The sequence below is a fragment of the Gobius niger genome (genome assembly GCF_951799975.1).
Source record: "Gobius niger genome assembly, chromosome: 3".
NCBI lineage: Eukaryota > Metazoa > Chordata > Actinopteri > Gobiiformes > Gobiidae > Gobius > Gobius niger.
Genome location: NC_136854.1, coordinates 5,270,797 through 5,289,791, shown reverse-complemented (window position 1 = coordinate 5,289,791; position 18,995 = coordinate 5,270,797). Strand labels below are relative to the sequence as shown.

At 43.0% G+C, this 18,995-nt stretch overlaps 1 protein-coding gene across 1 annotated transcript in view; it reads right to left on the bottom strand.

Annotated features, from left to right (window-relative positions):
- The window catches only part of dnhd1 (dynein heavy chain domain 1), a 106,995-nt gene that overhangs the window by 38,442 nt on the left and 49,558 nt on the right, over positions 1-18,995 (bottom strand). Inside the window, exons 23-31 of the mRNA XM_079553016.1 lie at positions 18,863-18,980; positions 17,306-17,465; positions 14,376-14,646; positions 10,954-12,259; positions 10,288-10,363; positions 6,083-6,200; positions 5,232-5,415; positions 3,796-3,889; positions 1,681-1,809 (exon numbers count right to left, since the gene is read on the bottom strand). Coding sequence (XP_079409142.1) covers positions 1,681-1,809; positions 3,796-3,889; positions 5,232-5,415; positions 6,083-6,200; positions 10,288-10,363; positions 10,954-12,259; positions 14,376-14,646; positions 17,306-17,465; positions 18,863-18,980 — 2,456 coding nt within the window. The remainder of the gene's footprint in view (positions 1-1,680; positions 1,810-3,795; positions 3,890-5,231; positions 5,416-6,082; positions 6,201-10,287; positions 10,364-10,953; positions 12,260-14,375; positions 14,647-17,305; positions 17,466-18,862; positions 18,981-18,995) is intronic.

Below are 18,995 nucleotides of genomic sequence, written 5' to 3'. Positions count from 1 at the left end.
AGCCATGTCAAGGTGAGGAGAGAAAAGGGGACGAAGCTCTTGTTGCAGTGACACCACGCCTCAGGCGACCCCTTCTTTTTAAGCCACACCCCCCCCCAGGCCACCATTCATCTGCAAGTTGTTCCAATAAGCTTCTATAATGTCCAGGCCACAGCGAATGTGCTGTAATCAAAGCTGGGCGGCACGGTAGTACAGCGGTTAGCGCTCGTGCTTCACAGCTAGAAGGTCCCGGGTTCGATTCCCACCGGGACTCTTTCTGTGTGGAGTTTGCATGTTCTCCCCGTGTCTGTGTAGGTTTCCTCCGGTACTCTGGTTTCTCCTACCACAAAAAACATGTACAATAGGCCAGGGCACGCTGGTGGGACTATAGCCGTCGTTCCACATAGCCCACACGGCCGCGCACGGCACGATCGACGTGCACGTATTGACTCTACACCACACACACTTCTGTTTCCACCACACATTTGTTGTGGGCAGCGCCCCACGAGGAGCACGCTGTACAGATTGTCATTAAGAGTTTTTAGAGCTGCGATGAGAACAAATGTGGACAAATACTGCCATCTGGTGGACATCAGAGGAGACAAGCTGTACTAAAATAGAAAAGAAACCGCTAAAAACAACTGAAGGTAAGATACATACAAATGTTATGCTAACATCAACTAACAGCAGCTAAATGCTAATATCAGCAAAATCCCCGTTTAGAACTGCCGAATGATGTTGTGAAATATTAAATCAGTATGACCTGCGTGTTAATAGTGAGGACTGTCCACTCTCTCGTTGCCAATCAGAGGTCAGAGTCACATCAGACACGGGTCAGCGCTTCGGCCACAGCCAGAGGTCGGTCCCAAAGCCTATACCTAATCAGACCAGTTTGGCCCTGGCCTTTGTTATGGAAAAGCTCGACAAAGCGGGTGAAAGAGCCATTCGGCCGACACACGCCTGTATATGGAAAAGGAGCTTATGTCTCCGAGCTGGCCTGGGGTCGCCCCTGGGTCCCCCCAGAACAGCTGGAGGAGGTGTGCGTGAAGTCTGGGCATCTCTGCTGAGACTGCTGCCTCTGCGACCCTGCCCCGGATAAAGTGGAAGACAATGGATGGATGGATGGATGGATGAATGTGTGTTTGAGAGTGTACATGGGGGACAACGGATGGAAATGACCCAATGCTACAACCCGGTGTGGCTCAAACGTGCACTGTCCCGACCAAATAAACCAATAAAGGCGCTACGTATTAGAGAAGGTCAGGACGAGTATTTGACTAATCCTAACAACTTAATTCCCGTTCAGTTGATTTCACTGGACAGATGGATTCAAGTCCTTGAGCTTTAGAAGGTTACGCTTTCAGGAACAATCTGTTTGTATGGTCTAATAGTTTAGTCTGCAGTTGAAACAATGGTTCCATATTTGTCTTGTACGCGTAACCACAGCCTGCGGGCCCATAATAATATAGAAGTATACTGTATGTAGTTAAGCAGACGTTTAGCTTTGCCCTTTATGGAAACACTGGCCAGTTTAGGTCTGATATTGACCATGTGGGATTCCCAACAGTCTATGATCCGATCACTCACTCTTTCTATTGCAGTATTGTCTACCCTATTTTCAAAGATCACATATCTGGTTTTCATCTGTATTAGACTTTTACAGTAACATAAAACATGGCGGACACAGTACTCCGGCCCGACCTTGATCTGTGTCTGCTGCATGTCCCTCTCCAGCCCAGTGAGGCAGCTCTCTTCCAAGGCACACGTGTCCAGGGCGTCCCGCAGCCTCCACTCCTGCTCCGTGATGGCTCTCAACACCGCCTGCTCCTCCTGCACCACACCACAGTGAGCATTTACTTTACACACAGGGCGACTAACAGTGAGTGATGTATGGCCAACTGATACAGGCGAAGAGAGAGGCGAAGTTAACTGAATACAAGCGTGTCTTCTGGGTTGGAAAAATACTCCCAGAAAATACTCATATTTTTCACATAAATGAGTACTCCATAGTGGTAGAGGCATAGTATTGTACATAAATGCCTTTAGTTTTCTTTCGAATGGTTAAAATAGCATGATGTATGATATAGGTGTTAAAATTCATCGATGACCTCCAGCACTCTCACTCAAGCAAAGGATGTGTGAGGGTTTCATTTTTAGATCAAGTTCAGCTTTAATTCAATGAAGATACACATCCTTTTAAAGAAACTTCAAAATTGAGGACTAATTCTGTGGATCAGACAGTTCCTGCCCTGTGTCAGGAGCACAGACATTTTGAGGGGCAGGTGCTCAACCAAGACAAAAGGGCCCAAAAAAGACCACAAAAGTGATTTTTCTGTAATTAGTGACACAAACAGACCATTGATTAACACAGCAACATAAAATGTCCAATTATGTGAACCGAATAGTAAACTACATAGACTTTAAAGGACGATGTAGGACTATCACAAGGCTCTGAATGTAAGACTAGCACAAATACGAATAAATGATGCAAATGTACTATAGCCTACACTTAAAACATCTGGTTTGTCAATATCAGGACATGGATATTTTTGTCCATATCAAAAATGTGTTAAATAACAATAATCCTGGGCTGTTCATGTTCCTGTGCTCCTCACACAGATGCACAGTGTCCAGAACCCAGGCACCTCCTCACCCTTCTCTCTCCTCTCCCTTCTCTCTCCTCCTCACTCTTCTCTCTCCTCCTCACCCTTCTCTCTCCTCCTCACCCTTCTCTCTCCTCTTTCCTCCTCACCCTTCTCTCTCCTCTCCCTTCTCTCTCCTCCTCACCCTTCTCTCTCCTCCTCACCCTTCTCTCTCCTCTCCCTTCTCTCTCCACCTCACCCTTCTCTCTCCTCTCCCTTCTCTCTCCTCTTAACCCTTCTCTCTCCTCTCCCTTCTCTCTCCTCCTCACCCTTCTCTCTCCTCCTCACCCTTCTCTCTCCTCCTCACCCTTCTCTCTCCTCCTCACCCTTCTCTCTCCTCCTCACCCTTCTCTCTCCTCCTCACCCTTCTCTCTCCTCCTCACCCTTCTCTCTCCTCCTCACCCTTCTCTCTCCTCCTCACCCTTCTCTCTCCTCCTCACCCTTCTCTCTCCTCCTCACCCTTCTCTCTCCTCCTCTCCCTTCTCTCTCCTCCTCTCCCTTCTGTCTCCTTAGCTCAGCTGACTTCTTGCCGCTGACTTTGTCCGGACGGTCTCAACACGCGCGGCGGCGCTGACATCCTCGCCCGACGGCCCTTTCTTTTCCTTTCCCCTTAATAATCCAGTCATGTCGCACTGGCTCATTCATAAAGTTATTGAATTTACTTCGTTTACTTTACTCCCGCGTCTCACAGAGATGGGCTGTACCATCTTCTCAAACGGGGGAGACACGGGGACAGCAGAGCTGCCCTCATTGATCAGGAGCGTCAGCGCTGCCGCGGCTCGAGAGGCAGAGGAGGAATGAAGCGCGATTTGAAGTTGTTGAGCATTAAAACTGTACTTTCAGCACATAATACTTAATATTGGGTAGGAAAAAAAAACAGGTCTTGAGAAGGGCACTTAAAGGGCACAGGGCAAAGGGGCAGGTGCTTGAGCACCACCTGGGCTCTACCTGTGCACGTCCCTGCTGTGAGCACTGGATGTCCCCAGTTTTATACATTCAGTTTATCTTACCATTGATTTAAAATAAATGACTGCATGGTGTTTGCATGTTCCTTGTGGTTTTGTCCTGGTGCTCCGGTTTCCAACATCAAACCAAAACATCTGCATTATAGTCCATGGACCAGAACCCCAAAATCTAGCAAACGGAATCATAATTTTGAGCTCTTGAAGTGTACCTGCTGTGTCCGCTGGGTCTTCTCCCTCTGTGTGAGCAGCCTCTCCAGGGCCATGCAGCTCATCTCCTCCAGCCCCGACACCACAGCTGCCGCTCTGCAAACACCAGCTTTAGTTACCCTTTAACAAGCTTTACACCATGCATAATAAAACCCAACACTGCACATTGTTAACGCCTACAATCCCCACACCTGTTCTGAGCAGTTCTACATTTAAAATGTTTCATTAAGCATCCCATCAGCTGAATGGGACCGCTTGTACTGTCGCTTGTACGCTTGTACACACAGTTACTCCCTCGGTTGCAGGAAGAAGGCGCTTCATTTATGATACTGACCAACACACATGCATTGGATTATTTACAGTCTCGGAGTTTGGGAATGTCTGCGTTGTTATCTCACACTTACAAGCTTTGGATTGAAGTTAGAGCGCCCTCTGTAGACAGCAGTGGAAATTGTAGTTGACCTTTCAATAATGCACTAATATAACCTTTTTTTGTTGTTTTTTTACATAAAAAATGCATAGCGCATCTTCTATTTACTTTACGTTACAAGCCGTAACTTTTAGTTGACAAATCAGTAGCACCCTAATACTGGGATGCAGAGTACACATCATGGTTCTTAATACTACACATGTTTTTCAAACAACAGGTGCGTATTGCTCGTAAAACTTAAGCTGCATCTGAAAAGCTTCAATAATCTTAGGAACCTCCTTCTCCTCATCGACATGCGGCATCATCAGCCGCGACAAGGAGCATCTAAATGTGTCAGAGCAGTTAGGAGGGAGTTAATGTAGAACAAAGTAACTCTTGCCCCTAGAGGCGATCAGCGCCACTGCAGGTGTCGTACCATGTTGTGTTTTTTACTCATTAATTGTCCGTGAGAGTAAATACTACGCTGATGGAAAAGACAAAGGGAGAGAGGGATATTGTACAGGTTATTTCTGTCAGTCAGTGTAGTTTCATATAGTACAATAGTAGTTCATGTTTGAAACTTCCAGAGTCAGTGATAATTGAACAGTGATGTTTATAAAGAGTTGTTTATTTAACACATTCTGACATTTGTGCAGATGTTCAGATTATATACTGCACTGTGACTGTTGGTAATTGTTGTTAAAAAATGTGTTTTCCTTGTTGTTCCTCCTCTGAGTTAGGAAGATTCAGATCGTCCTGACGCAGAAGGAGCAGCTAAAGCTCCTGTTCCTCACTGCAAAAGGTCGACCGCATGACATCGGCCTCAAAGGTAAAGGAACAGGAGAAAGGAGCTATCTTTCCACTTTTTAGATGCAGCCTTAAATGAAAGGAATCGTCCTCTATTTACATGTATTTACAGGTGCAACGTTTCAGCAGCTAGGCATTCATCAGGCGAAATCAGATTGCCTGAAGAAGGTCTGGTTGCCGAAATGTTATGCCACAATTTGTGTGTGTGTGATGAGCTGATACCGGTGGTTCTGCTGCAGCGCTCGGCTGTGGAGCAGCTGGTACAGGTCACAGAAGTGCTCCATGAAGGTCAGGTAGGTGGAGGGAGTGAAGGGCTGGTAGGTGAGCTGAGCGGAGGCGTACTGACAGGCTGACAGGTGCACACGCGTCATGACTTCTGCCACACTGCTCACTGACAGTCCTACAACTGATCATCAAAGGCATCAAGTGGATTTGGAGCGAAATATGGGAACATCTCATTGTTTTCAGCTCACTGGAGGCACAGCCTGATTTAAGGTGACCAGATGCCCCACATTGTCTGTATTTTCAACTCAGATCATCACGCCAATTTGGAGCCATGTCCAGCATTTTTCTCTGCTGCTCTTCCTTTGCTTTCAGCTTAAAACATGGAGAGATTGCTCAGCAGTTACCCGAGTCTATGCTATATTTTCCCTCTCGTTCGACTTCACAATAGACTATGACAACCAATAGTACTGCGTTTTGACCAGTTAGATTGTTTCTGATTAGATGTTCTACTCTTAAGCCAGCTGTACTCGCTGGTGCTCCTGCAGACTGCAAACTCACCCGAGAAAAGCAGCGTGCAGACAACTACAGATTCAGAGAATGACATCAGGGTGAATGTTACAGGCACTGTATATCAATCTGTCGGGTAACTTCATTGCACTGTCAGACAAAAACTCTGGAACCCCTGGAATCACTTCAGTTGTGATATTGGGCTATCCAAGGACACAATGATTTGAGTTGATTTGATACAGTATGTCTTATTAAAGCAGTTTGGAGTTTGCTCAGTACAACAGGCTCAGAGTCTGAATGGACCTTATTGATGTGAAGCATGTTTGTGTTGGCAGACTCACATGCACTGGTAGGGCAGGTCTGAAGACAGCGAGCTGCAGTAGACACCAGAGTCTGGTCGGACCAGGAACGATAGACCTCCACACAACAGCTCCGCCACACGACTCTCGTCATCTGTGTCTGCAGACACACCAGGGCAGCAATATGTAACAACACTACTGGACTATAGGCAGTAATGTGTAACAACACTGCTAACTATAGGCAGCAATATGTAACAACACTGCTGACTATAGGCAATAATATGTAACAACACTGCTGGACTATAGGCAACAATATGTAACAACACTGCTGACTATAGGCAGCAATATGTAACAACACTGCTGGACTATAGGCAGTAATATGTAACAACACTACTGGACTATAGGCAGTAATATGTAACAACACTACTGGACTATAGGCAGCAATATGTAACAACACTGCTGGACTATAGGCAGCAATATGTAACAACACTGCTGGACTATAGCCAGTAATGTGTAACAACACTGCTAACTATAGGCAGTAATATGTAACACCACTGCTAACTATAGGCAGCAATATGTAACAACACTGCTGGACTATAGGCAATAATATGTAACAACACTGCTGGACTATAGGCAGTAATATGTAACACCACTGCTGGACTATAGGCAGTAATATGTAACAACACTACTGGACTATAGGCAGTAATATGTAACAACACTACTGGACTATAGGCAGCAATATGTAACAACACTGCTGGACTATAGGCAGCAATATGTAACAACACTGCTGGACTATAGCCAGTAATGTGTAACAACACTGCTAACTATAGGCAGTAATATGTAACAACACTGCTGGACTATAGGCAGCAATATGTAACAACACTGCTGGACTATAGCCAGTAATGTGTAACAACACTGCTAACTATAGGCAGCAATATGTAACAACACTGCTGGACTATAGGCAGCAATATGTAACAACACTGCTGGACTATAGGCAGCAATATGTAACAACACTGCTGGACTATAGCCAGTAATGTGTAACAACACTGCTGACTATAGGCAGTAATATGTAACAACACTGCTGGACTATAGGCAGTAATATGTAACACCACTGCTGGACTATAGGCAGTAATATGTAACAACACTACTGGACTATAGGCAGTAATATGTAACAACACTACTGGACTATAGGCAGCAATATGTAACAACACTGCTGGACTATAGGCAGCAATATGTAACAACACTGCTGGACTATAGCCAGTAATGTGTAACAACACTGCTAACTATAGGCAGTAATATGTAACACCACTGCTAACTATAGGCAGCAATATGTAACAACACTGCTGGACTATAGGCAGTAATATGTAACAACACTGCTGGACTATAGGCAGTAATATGTAACAACACTGCTGGACTATAGGCAATAATGTGTAACAACACTACTGGATTATAGGCAGTAATATGTAACAACACTGCTGGATTATAGGCAGTAATATGTAACACCACTGCTAACTATAGGCAGCAATATGTAACAACACTGCTGGACTATAGGCAGCAATATGTAACAACACTGCTGGACTATAGGCAGCAATATGTAACAAAACTGCTGGACTATAGCCAGTAATGTGTAACAACACTGCTGACTATAGGCAGTAATATGTAACAACACTGCTGGACTATAGGCAGTAATATGTAACACCACTGCTGGACTATAGGCAGTAATATGTAACAACACTACTGGACTATAGGCAGTAATATGTAACAACACTACTGGACTATAGGCAGCAATATGTAACAACACTGCTGGACTATAGGCAGCAATATGTAACAACACTGCTGGACTATAGCCAGTAATGTGTAACAACACTGCTAACTATAGGCAGTAATATGTAACACCACTGCTAACTATAGGCAGCAATATGTAACAACACTGCTGGACTATAGGCAGTAATATGTAACAACACTGCTGGACTATAGGCAGTAATATGTAACAACACTGCTGGACTATAGGCAGTAATGTGTAACAACACTACTGGATTATAGGCAGTAATATGTAACAACACTGCTGGATTATAGGCAGTAATATGTAACACCACTGCTAACTATAGGCAGCAATATGTAACAACACTGCTGGACTATAGGCAATAATATGTAACAACACTACTGGACTATAGGCAACAATATGTAACAAAACTGCTGGACTATAGGCAGCAATATGTAACAACACTGCTAACTATAGGCAGTAATATGTAACAACACTGCTGGACTATAGGAAGTAATATGTAACGACACTGCTGGACTATAGGCAGTAATATTTAACAACACTACTGGACTATAGGCAGTAATATGTAACAGCACTGCTGGACTATAGGCAGCAATATGTAACAACACTGCTGACTATAGGCAGCAATATGTAACAACACTGCTGACTATAGGCAGCAATATGTAACAACACTGCTGACTATAGGCAGCAATATGTAACAACACTGCTGGACTATAGGCAGTAATATGTAACAACACTGCTGACTATAGGCAGTAATATGTAACAACACTGCTGGACTATAGGCAGTAATATGTAACAACACTACTGGACTATAGGCAGTAATATGTAACAACACTGCTAGACTATAGGCAGTAATGTGTAACAACACTGCTGACTATAGGCAGCAATATGTAACAACACTGCTGGACTATAGGCAGTAATGTGTAACAACACTGCTGACTATAGGCAGCAATATGTAACAACACTGCTAGACTATAGGCAGTAATGTGTAACAACACTGCTAACTATAGGCAGCAATATGTAACAACACTGCTGGACTATAGGCAGTAATATGTAACAACACTGCTGGACTATAGGCAGTAATATGTAACACCACTGCTAACTATAGGCAGCAATATGTAACAACACTGCTAACTATAGGCAGTAATATGTAACAACACTGCTAACTATAGGCAGTAATATGTAACAACACTGCTGGACTATAGGCAGTAATATGTAACAACACTACTGGACTATAGGCAGTAATATGTAACAACACTGCTAACTATAGGCAGTAATATGTAACAACACTGCTAACTATAGGCAGTAATATGTAACAACACTGCTGGACTATAGGCAGTAATATGTAACAACACTACTGGACTATAGGCAGTAATATGTAACACCACTGCTAACTATAGGCAGCAATATGTAACAACACTGTTGGACTATAGGCAGTAATATGTAACACCACTGCTAACTATAGGCAGCAATATGTAACAACACTGCTGGACTATAGGCAGTAATATGTAACAACACTGTTGGACAATAGGCAGTAATATGTAACACCACTGCTAACTATAGGCAGTAATATGTAACAACACTGCTGGACTATAGGCAGTAATATGTAACAACACTGCTAACTATAGGCAGCAATATGTAACAACACTACTGGACAATAGGCAGTAATATGTAACACCACTGCTAACTATAGGCAGCAATATGTAACAACACTGCTGGACTATAGGCAGTAATATGTAACAACACTGCTAACTATAGGCAGCAATATGTAACAACACTGCTGGACTATAGGCAGTAATATGTAACAACACTGCTAACTATAGGCAGCAATATGTAACAACACTGCTGGACTATAGGCAGTAATATGTAACAACACTGCTGGACTATAGGCAATAATATGTAACAACACTGCTGACTATAGGCAGTAATATGTAACCATCAGTTTCTGTTCATTTCTGTTGTAGATACATTGGTTGAATGTGTTCAAAATAGTTATGATAGTTTTGAGAATAATTGGGGCAGTGCGCTAATTTCCATTTTTGGATTATGAATCAATCAACAAATGTGTCCCAAAAAACAAGTGCAAGAGTTTTGGGAACAGTACTCATGGTTTGGACCTCAGAGATCTGTTGTGGAGAAATGTGTGCCATCAGTTCATGGCTGTGTGCAGTGAATGAAATTTAGTACCTTATCAATCTAGAGAAACTGTTAAGGAGAATTGTATATTCCAATGCTCATGCAAAAAAACATGGCACATGATCCTTTGCCCCATTTTAACAATGACACTTATCAAGCATTCTTGATTTTTTTTTTATTTTTTTAAATTAATCTTAATAATGGCGCAAAGGCTTAATCAGGACATGTTTAATTAAAAGTAGCCTTAGTAGGAGACTTTGCACTTTGCACATTGTCACAGTCCCATTCAATCACTTCCAATCTGACATTTGGATATTGTGGTACTTACATTCCACTGACTGGAGGCCTGGATATCAGGAAGCAGTAAGAATATATGGATGTTCTTGTGGATTTGGCCCAAGAATCTATAGACAAAAGTTATACATGAGTTAAATGTGATATTTATTTATTCAGAGGAGAGTCATACGATAAGATTATGGAGGACTACACACACTGCCAGAATTTGAAAAAAGTACTAACTACTTTGGAGCTATTGATAATAAAAACATGAATATAGGCTGCATGGTAATAGTTGAATGTCTCTCCCAGCTCTTCATCTCCTGTCACCCTTAAAAAAGAAACACACCGAATTCCAAGGGTTAAAAGGTTTCCTTTGAAAGGCCATGAAACAATAATATATTCTATAATGGATAGATAATGTAAAAGAGTCTGTGGCGGACTTTCCCATTAAAACACCACTCCAGGCCTGTTCCTTTTTTAGAGTAAAGTATGTTGTAATGTTCCCTCATCAAAAACATACCTGTGTGTTTGAGTGAACTTTGACTCTTCCCAAGTCCATTTTTGCTCAGTTAATTAACAAGTAAGTGAAACTAGGGGCGATTTTGTGCAAGTCATTTCAGATCAATATAGAAGATGTGTTTGAGATTATTACCCGCTCTTTCCCACATTTCAAGCACACAGACCAAATGTCCTTTGCCGTCTTACAAACCCGTACCTTTCCAACATCCAGTGGTCGAGCTGGTACCTCTGTGACAAGTTGGTGGCGGTTACCGTGGAGATGTGCTGTGCCAGCTGCTGCGTGTGCCGCCCGGGGCCGCCCTGAGCCATGACCACCAGTAAGCGCTCTCTCACTTCTGCGCTCACATTCTGGTGCACGAGCAGCATCACCCGCGTGCCCTGCACCCTGCTCCGATCGCTCGCCTCTCTCAGCACCACGGACAGCTCCTTCTGGTTACCCAAATGAAGCTCCAGCAGGTCGCACCCGGCGAGCAGGGCGGCACAGCGCACCGTGGACTTGCGGCCGGTGCCCAATTCGGATGCCAGGAGGGCCGCGTGGGCTCCTGGCACCAGCAGGAGCCGAAAGATGTGGGCCAGCTGTCGCGCTCGCTGCCGGTGCACCACGTATGTACGGAGGAATCCTTTGCCAACGCAGTGAGGAGAATCTTTATAAACCTCTGTGTTCAGGTAATGATCAAAGGCTTCGGTGAGATCGTCCAGGCTGTACTCCTTATACGGAATCCCTTTGCTTGTCTTTTGCCCAGTGTTCAAAAGCCCTGACACCTCTGGGCAATACACAACATTAAACCTGATGTTTCTTAGGTAGTCCAAAACAAGCGTACGCAGAGAGCACGTAGAGAGGTGCGTTTCTGAGGAGCTGTTGTTTTCAGAACCTTCTAAAGTGCATGATCGCTCCAACATGCTCCCAAAATGAGCAGTTGCGATATTGGCCATCAAGTCGTCAACAGCTGTGTGTTGATCTTGCTCGTACACTCGGTCAAGAAACGTGTGCGAGCATTCGTGCAGCCACAGTTTCACTATGCTCACAAGCATTTTCACGTCTGGAGAGAAGACTGGCCCGTTGGATTCATCATCGCTTTGCCACAGAACCATCCCCTGAAACACTTTCTGCAGATCGCGAACGGAGAAAAGGAAATAGTTCCGACTGACGCTGCATCGGAAGTGCTCTTGCAGCGCTAAATACAGGCTGTGAGTTGCGGAGATGATACAAGACGCCATTTGGTAAGTGTTTTGGACCAAAGGCGCCGCCCACAGCTGTAGACCCGGGGCGTATATGGAGGTTATCACGTCTGGGGTTAAGCTGGGCAGCGTGAGCACAGAGAAGAGGCGGGTGAGGCGAGGGGAGAGTGCGGGGCCGTGGGGCGGCGCACAGCTGGTGCACAAGTAAGAGATGGCCGCAGTGCTCAGGAGCTGGAGGGAGGACTGACTGAACATGACAACGCTCCCTGTCGAAATGCTCTGCCTCAGCACCTCTAAAGCACAAGACGTCTTTCCAGAAACCTCTGTGGGAAAAAAAAGGAGGAAAATAAATATTAGACATCAGAAATACTTTATCTTTCAAACACGGTGGCTCGGATTACATGGTCGAAGAATCACTAGTTCAGTCACTGGTGTGATCTGAAAATTCCCATTAGACCATTACTGAATCCTCGCATTATGTGGTTAGATACTTGAACACAGGAGTGTCCAAATGGCGGGGTGAAGAAGTCCCCTCTTCAGTGATTTCAACTACAAAAAGGCAGTTGTAGTAAGTACACTGCAAAAAGTAAATAACTAGATTAGTTTAAATGTCTCAATTTCAGCATAATTTAAATTTGAGTTATTTTCACTAGGTTATTTCACTTGTTCTGAGACGTTTCTGACTTGTTTCAACACATTTTGTCTTTATTTGAGATGAACTTCTTTGCCAATGGGGGAAGAGAATTGCTCTTGTCCCAGTGGTTCTGATGAGCGTGAAACAAGAAAGTAAAACTGTACTTTCTTACGAGAGATGACGTCAGAACCAGTCTGACATGTCATCTTTGTCCAATCAGAGAAAATGTCTAAATGAGTGAAAACTCTTCAAAACAAGATTAATATTCTCAATTCAAGTCCTTTATTTGCATCATAGGAGGTTTTTGTCAAAATAGGTCAATTTATTATTCCTCTGTTTGAATAAAAGCTACAAGAAGCACACATTATATAATCTATAGCCTATTTTTACATTAATTTGAATGGATAAAGAACTGGATTGATAAGAGAAATGATCAATGGCACTGAAACTTACCAGTTCCCATCCCTAGACACTGAGAGGTCAAAATACTTTAATATGAACCTTTTTCACATTTAAGTGTCATTATGATGAATACACCTCAGACGAGAGCTTGCACAAATACGTCCGGCTTATAAAGTGAAAGCCATTCTTATTATTGTATCTGTAAACTTTATTGTAAACTGTATCCATGCTTTTCACTAAGTCCCACACAAGTCGTATTGAGGAGCCTGATGTTCGTGTGTCAGGTGAACGGCTGCAGACTGTAACCCAGTATAAATACCTTGGTGTCATTTTGGACTCAAAACTCACATTCAAACCACATGTAAAAATGATCAGTAATCGCATCAAATTTACCCTCAGCAACTTCAGACACACCGGCACCAAATGTCAATACAAGCAGCAAAAATGTACATGCACTCTGATCTTTTCACATCTAACATACTGTTTAACCGTCTGGTCACATGCCAATGTCACAACCCTCAAACCCATCCAGTCCCTGTACAAACGCACCATCAAAACTCTGGACGGCAAACCACTCTCATATCATCACTGTCCACTATTACAAAAGCATCATTTACTCAGTTGGGAAAACATGGTCAAATACTCTCATCTCTGCCTCATCTATAAAATAATACATGGTTTGTCGTCACCTCCACTCAGACAGTTCATTCTCACCGGATCAACAGAACTCAGGAGAACCAGAGCAGCAGCGAGAGGCGACTGCCTCATCCCTCTGAGGAAAAGCCTCTTTGGACAAAGCACCTTTTCTGTCCAAGCTGCCCATGAATGGAACCTCACCCCCACAACAATTAGAAACATTAACACATATAACTCATTTAAAACACAGTTAAAAAAATGGCTCATTGAGAATGAGAGCTGTCAGCACTGACAGGATCATCTCTCGCTGCCCCCTGCTGGCCTCTTGTCCTCGTCTGTTGTGTCTGTCTCTGTAGTTGTTGAGTTTGTAGTAGTCTTCTTGTAATGTCTGTCAGCATGATTGGTTTGCGATATTGAGTGTGTTGTTTTCTGTTATGTTTTTAAATATTTTATTGTATTGCATTTTAATGTGTATAATTGTACCTTTACGCCCTTCAGGAGGACACACAACAACTGTCCAGGGACTACAGATGAAAAATAGCCTTTAGGCTAATTCTGGCATATTTGCATGTATAATGTATATTAATATTAAGATAAGATAAGATAAGATGGTACTTTATTGATCTCACAGATGGAGAAATTGCATTCGATGAGAGAGCATCCGGCAGCAGCACCCATTCAGTGCGCACCACTCACTATTCACTATTCACTGTCCCTATAATAAATAAATAAATAAAAAAAATATTGGAGCTAAAATAAATCCCCACCAGAGACGGCCAGGTGCAAGTCGTCCACAAACAGCAACAGGTTGGAGCGTCCATTGTTGGAAGGTCTGTTGGAGGGTCTGGCAGCGTGGCAGAACACGGTGAACAGGTCCGAGGGGCTCAGGACAGCGCTGCCTGACAGAGTCACACTGGGCTTTGTGAAGCTCGGCACACCTCTGGACACGGTGCTTTTGCCTGAGCCGGGTTCTCCGGTCAGCAGAACGGGCTGCCTGGCCTCCAGCAGGATGTGGAGAAGATGTGTGTACATTCCATACTGAGGACAAAGAAAGCACATTTTGGTTCAAGATGTCCTGAAGTCCACTCTTCAACCCCTTTTACTTTGTTTTGTCCAATTGAATAAAATATACAGTCATAAAACAATCACCAAAATGGCACAGCAAGAGCGTTGACAGTACAACCAAAAGTATTCATCTCAAAATTGGAATGGTGACAGTTAAGGAATTACACAGAATGCAATTATTTAGGCCAGTGTAACATCCCATAAAAACAAAAGTATTTTGTTACTTACTGCTTTTATCACAATTTCAGTCCGGGAGCCAGACATCCTCCCCAGGCAAATTTCTGCTACCTTTTCCAAACTACTATCCTTCATTAGTGTATATTTTGGGTCAATACCAGTAGGGACTTGACCCCCATTTGGGTACGGGACCCCAAAAACCACGTCTATGGGACAGGCTTCAGATAGAACTTTGTGATTCTGTTCAAAGTAGCGCTGTGGTCGCATACAGAGTCACAGATGAATGAAATGTAATTGTTATAGTAATAAAGAAAGGAAGGAACAAAGTAATATAATGGAAAGTTCAGTTCAATATATCATGTAGGAGACAGACACAGTGATATTTGAGAAGTGAAATTAAGTTGATATGATTTATGGAAAGTTTTATTATTTAAAGGGACTATACAAACTCAAATCCTGCACTGTCACTCAAAAAGGTGTTAATTCGGGTCCGAAGTGCTGTCATGCACGAGTTTAATAGACTGCAGTTACACGTAAGACCTGAGGTGGCAGTATTGAGTATAAAAATGACCAACTTGCATCTAGTCTCTTTAAAGATAATTAGGCATGTGCATACATTTAGGCACCACAAAAGAAAAGTATACTTCATATTTTGTGCAGTCTGGATTCTGGCAGAAGGTATTTTGGACCATTCTTCTTCACAAAACGTCTCCATTTCAGTCAGGTTTGATGGTTTCCGAGCATGGACAGCCCGCTTTAAATCACGCCACAAAGGGTCAATAATATTCAGGTTTGTGGACTGAGATGGCTGTTCCAGAACGTTGTCCTTGTTCCTCTGCATGAGCCTTAGTATATTTTGAGCAGTGTTTAAGGTCGTTGTCTTGTTGAAAGATCCAGCCCCGACGCAACATCAACTTTGTCACTGATTCCTGGACATTGTTCTCCAGAATCTGCCGAAATTGAGTGGAATCTATGCGACCTTCAACTTTAACAAGATTCCCAGTCCCTGCACTGGCCACACAGCCCCACAGCATGATGGAACCACCACCACATTTGACTGTAGGTAGCAAGTGTTTTTCTTGGAATGCTGTGTTCTTTTTCCGCCATGCAGAACGCCCCTTGTTTTGCCCAAATAACTTTGTTTTAGTTTCATCAGTCCACAGCACCTTATTCCAAAATTAAAGTGGCTTGTCCAAATGTGCTTTAGCAAACCTCAAGCCACACCGTTTGTGGCGTGTGCAGAGAAAAGGCGTTTTCCTCATTACTCGTCCTTACAGCATCTCCTTGTGTAAAGTGAATAGTTGAACGATGCAGAGTGACACCATCCGTTCCAAGATTAAAAGGGCGAGATGATCTTGGTGATTGGTGGTTCCTGGCTGATGAACCTGCAGCAGACCCTCCAGCTGACCCATGGGCACTGGAGGAGGAGTAATGCGAAGCAGGAGATTACACCCACCTGTATACATCAACCAGTAGTCAAATTTAAATACATAGGACTATATTCCACAAAGCAATAAAGGGGCTTCAGTAAACGTTGAGCAATTCAAGTAAAGTGTGATTGGTCTACTAAAATGAACACGTCCCGCACAGTTCTTGGTTAAGTTAATGTTACACATGTTTGAACCGTCATATATCATACTTAGTGATGACACTGGCAACATATTGGGTATACATTTTCAACAAAACATTCTAAAAAGTACAAAAAAGCAGTCAAATTCAATGCAGTTTGTCACAAACGTCCAGTCCCTAAAGTTAGTGAAACTTGTTAAATGCATCGAGGCCTGATTCTAACCATACCCCCCTTAAATCCACTAAATCTTGTAAATTAAAAAAGATACAAAGCTAAAACTTTTCTCACAGAATATTTAGTATATCAACATCAACTGTGCCAAGTTTGAAGCAAATCCAAAAAGGTGAAGTTGAATTGTAGTCCTAAAACGTGAAACTTTTTCATGGAATGGTCTCACAGGCCTTTATACAGACGGACTGGACTTGCCCATATATGGTCATGTTTGAAAAAGAATTCCATACATCGGAGGGGGAGCATGGAACACATTCTCTGTTACAGCTGGTGATCCGTTTGAGGTACGGAGATCGTCTTTGACTTAACGTGAAGCTAAAGAGTTGGGGAAGTTTTCTATTTACATTTGAAACAGTAAATAAAAGGACAAGGGACAATAATGTGCACATTTGTGAAGTGCTTTTCTCATCTTTATGACATTACTTTTGCATTTTTGTTGATATATAGTTTAATAGTTTGAAAAAGAAATGGCGAAAGCCCTACACCATTATATATTACTTGTTCCTTATCCTGTCAGCTTTCTTTATTTTAAATTTCATCAATCTGTGACTCTGTATGCGACCACAGCACTACTTTGAACAGAATCACAAAGTTCCGTCTGAAGCCTGTCCCGTAAAAGTGGGTCATACCTGAACCGTCAGCTGAGTTGCGTACCTTGGGGGAGGTGTGACCTGCCAGTGCTGTGGTCTGCAGACACACACGACTGTCTGAGGTGAAGAAGTATTCAAACACGCTCTCTCCTTCAGGAATCAGGATGTGGTACCGGCACTTTCCCAGGACGTCTTGGGCAACGCAGTGGAACCGGGGCCACATACTTTGATCAAAATAATTCAAAACTGGTTATTGGGTTTCATTTTGTAATAACTATAATAACTGCACAGTGCACACTGTTACATATTTATAAAACTGTGTCTGGCTAAGATTAGGAAAAGGGTTTTGGGGTTATTATCTTCTAGGGCAGTGGTTCCCAACCTTTTTTGTCTTGCAGACATATTTTTTGTCTTGCAGACATCCAGACCTTTCAGTGGTAGTTGTATCCTCAATCTCAAGGTTGTTGCAGTTAATTATAAAGCAATCCTTTAAAAGCTCTACTTGTAAGTAAAACAAACTATCGTAGTTCTAATAAACATAAAATGCCAAAACGCCACATTGTATATTCACCTTATTCCGCCCCGCCCACTTTTGCCACTTTTTGCGTTGTCTCGGCACTTCCGTTGTACAGACACTTCCGGTCGAGCGCGAAACCCGTTCATTTATACGGAGAATAAATCTGATGTTTAGTTGATTGATTTGTGTAAAATGTCCAATGTTCATTTGCACCAACATGTCAACTCTGCACCGTTTCTCTGCGCGGCTGAAAAACGGCTTTGTTTTCGTGTAGTGACTGATTTTATCTGGACTTCTCCAGTCCCATGTTAACGGATAGGAGAAAAGGGGCGGACACAGTTCATGGCGACGCCCACGCGAGCCTCCGGAATAAGGTGAATAGCATTACCTATTAAAAATAGTGTTCAGTTTCCCCTTTTTTTAAACCTGAAATAGTTCCAAGTACAGGGGGTACTTAAAACTATTTCAGCTAGGTCCCCATACCCCTGGTTAGAAAACGCTGATCTAGGGCAGTGGTTCTCAACTTCAAGATCCGTCATCAATTAATTATGACAAGCTGGGACACAGATAAAAAATTGGGCCAGTGACCCACTTTTGGGTCCTTACCCACCAGTTAAGAACCAGTGTTCAAGCACATGGTCACTCTTGTTGGTTTGCTGAACTTGGCCCTGTTGGTTGACCCTAGTCAGTCATTGGTCTGGATCGTGTTCACAGGACAGGCCAGGTGCAGAGTGCAGTAACTGCACCCGTCATAAAATTAAACAGGTGACAGGTGATCATCTAGGAGACTTTGTCTTGGTAGTGTTTTTTTTGTTGATGTGATGCTACCAATACAACTCAGCATTTCCTGCACGTTTTTGCTGTCTCTGTCTGTTGCATGTATGGTTAATTTTATGGGAAATGTCCATATTTAACTGGCGATTATAAACTGCTTTCCTTGGATCAACACCTGTGATCAAACATCAGAAGCTAACTTTCGAACTGAAACATAGTGGGGGTGTAGTACTTGACTTGTCATTATTATTCTGGAAAAATGCAAGTTATTTATCTCTCAATCATTTTGAAGAAACCCTCACAAAATCCACAACTGATAAGATACTTTACCTAGAATGAAGATGTCCACCAAAGCCCCAACTGTAGGCCATGAGGAAACAGTTTTGTGCTAGCATTCTTGCTTTATTTTCTGGACTGATTTTTGTGTTGTTCCCATCTGATGAACTACCTGAAAATGGACATG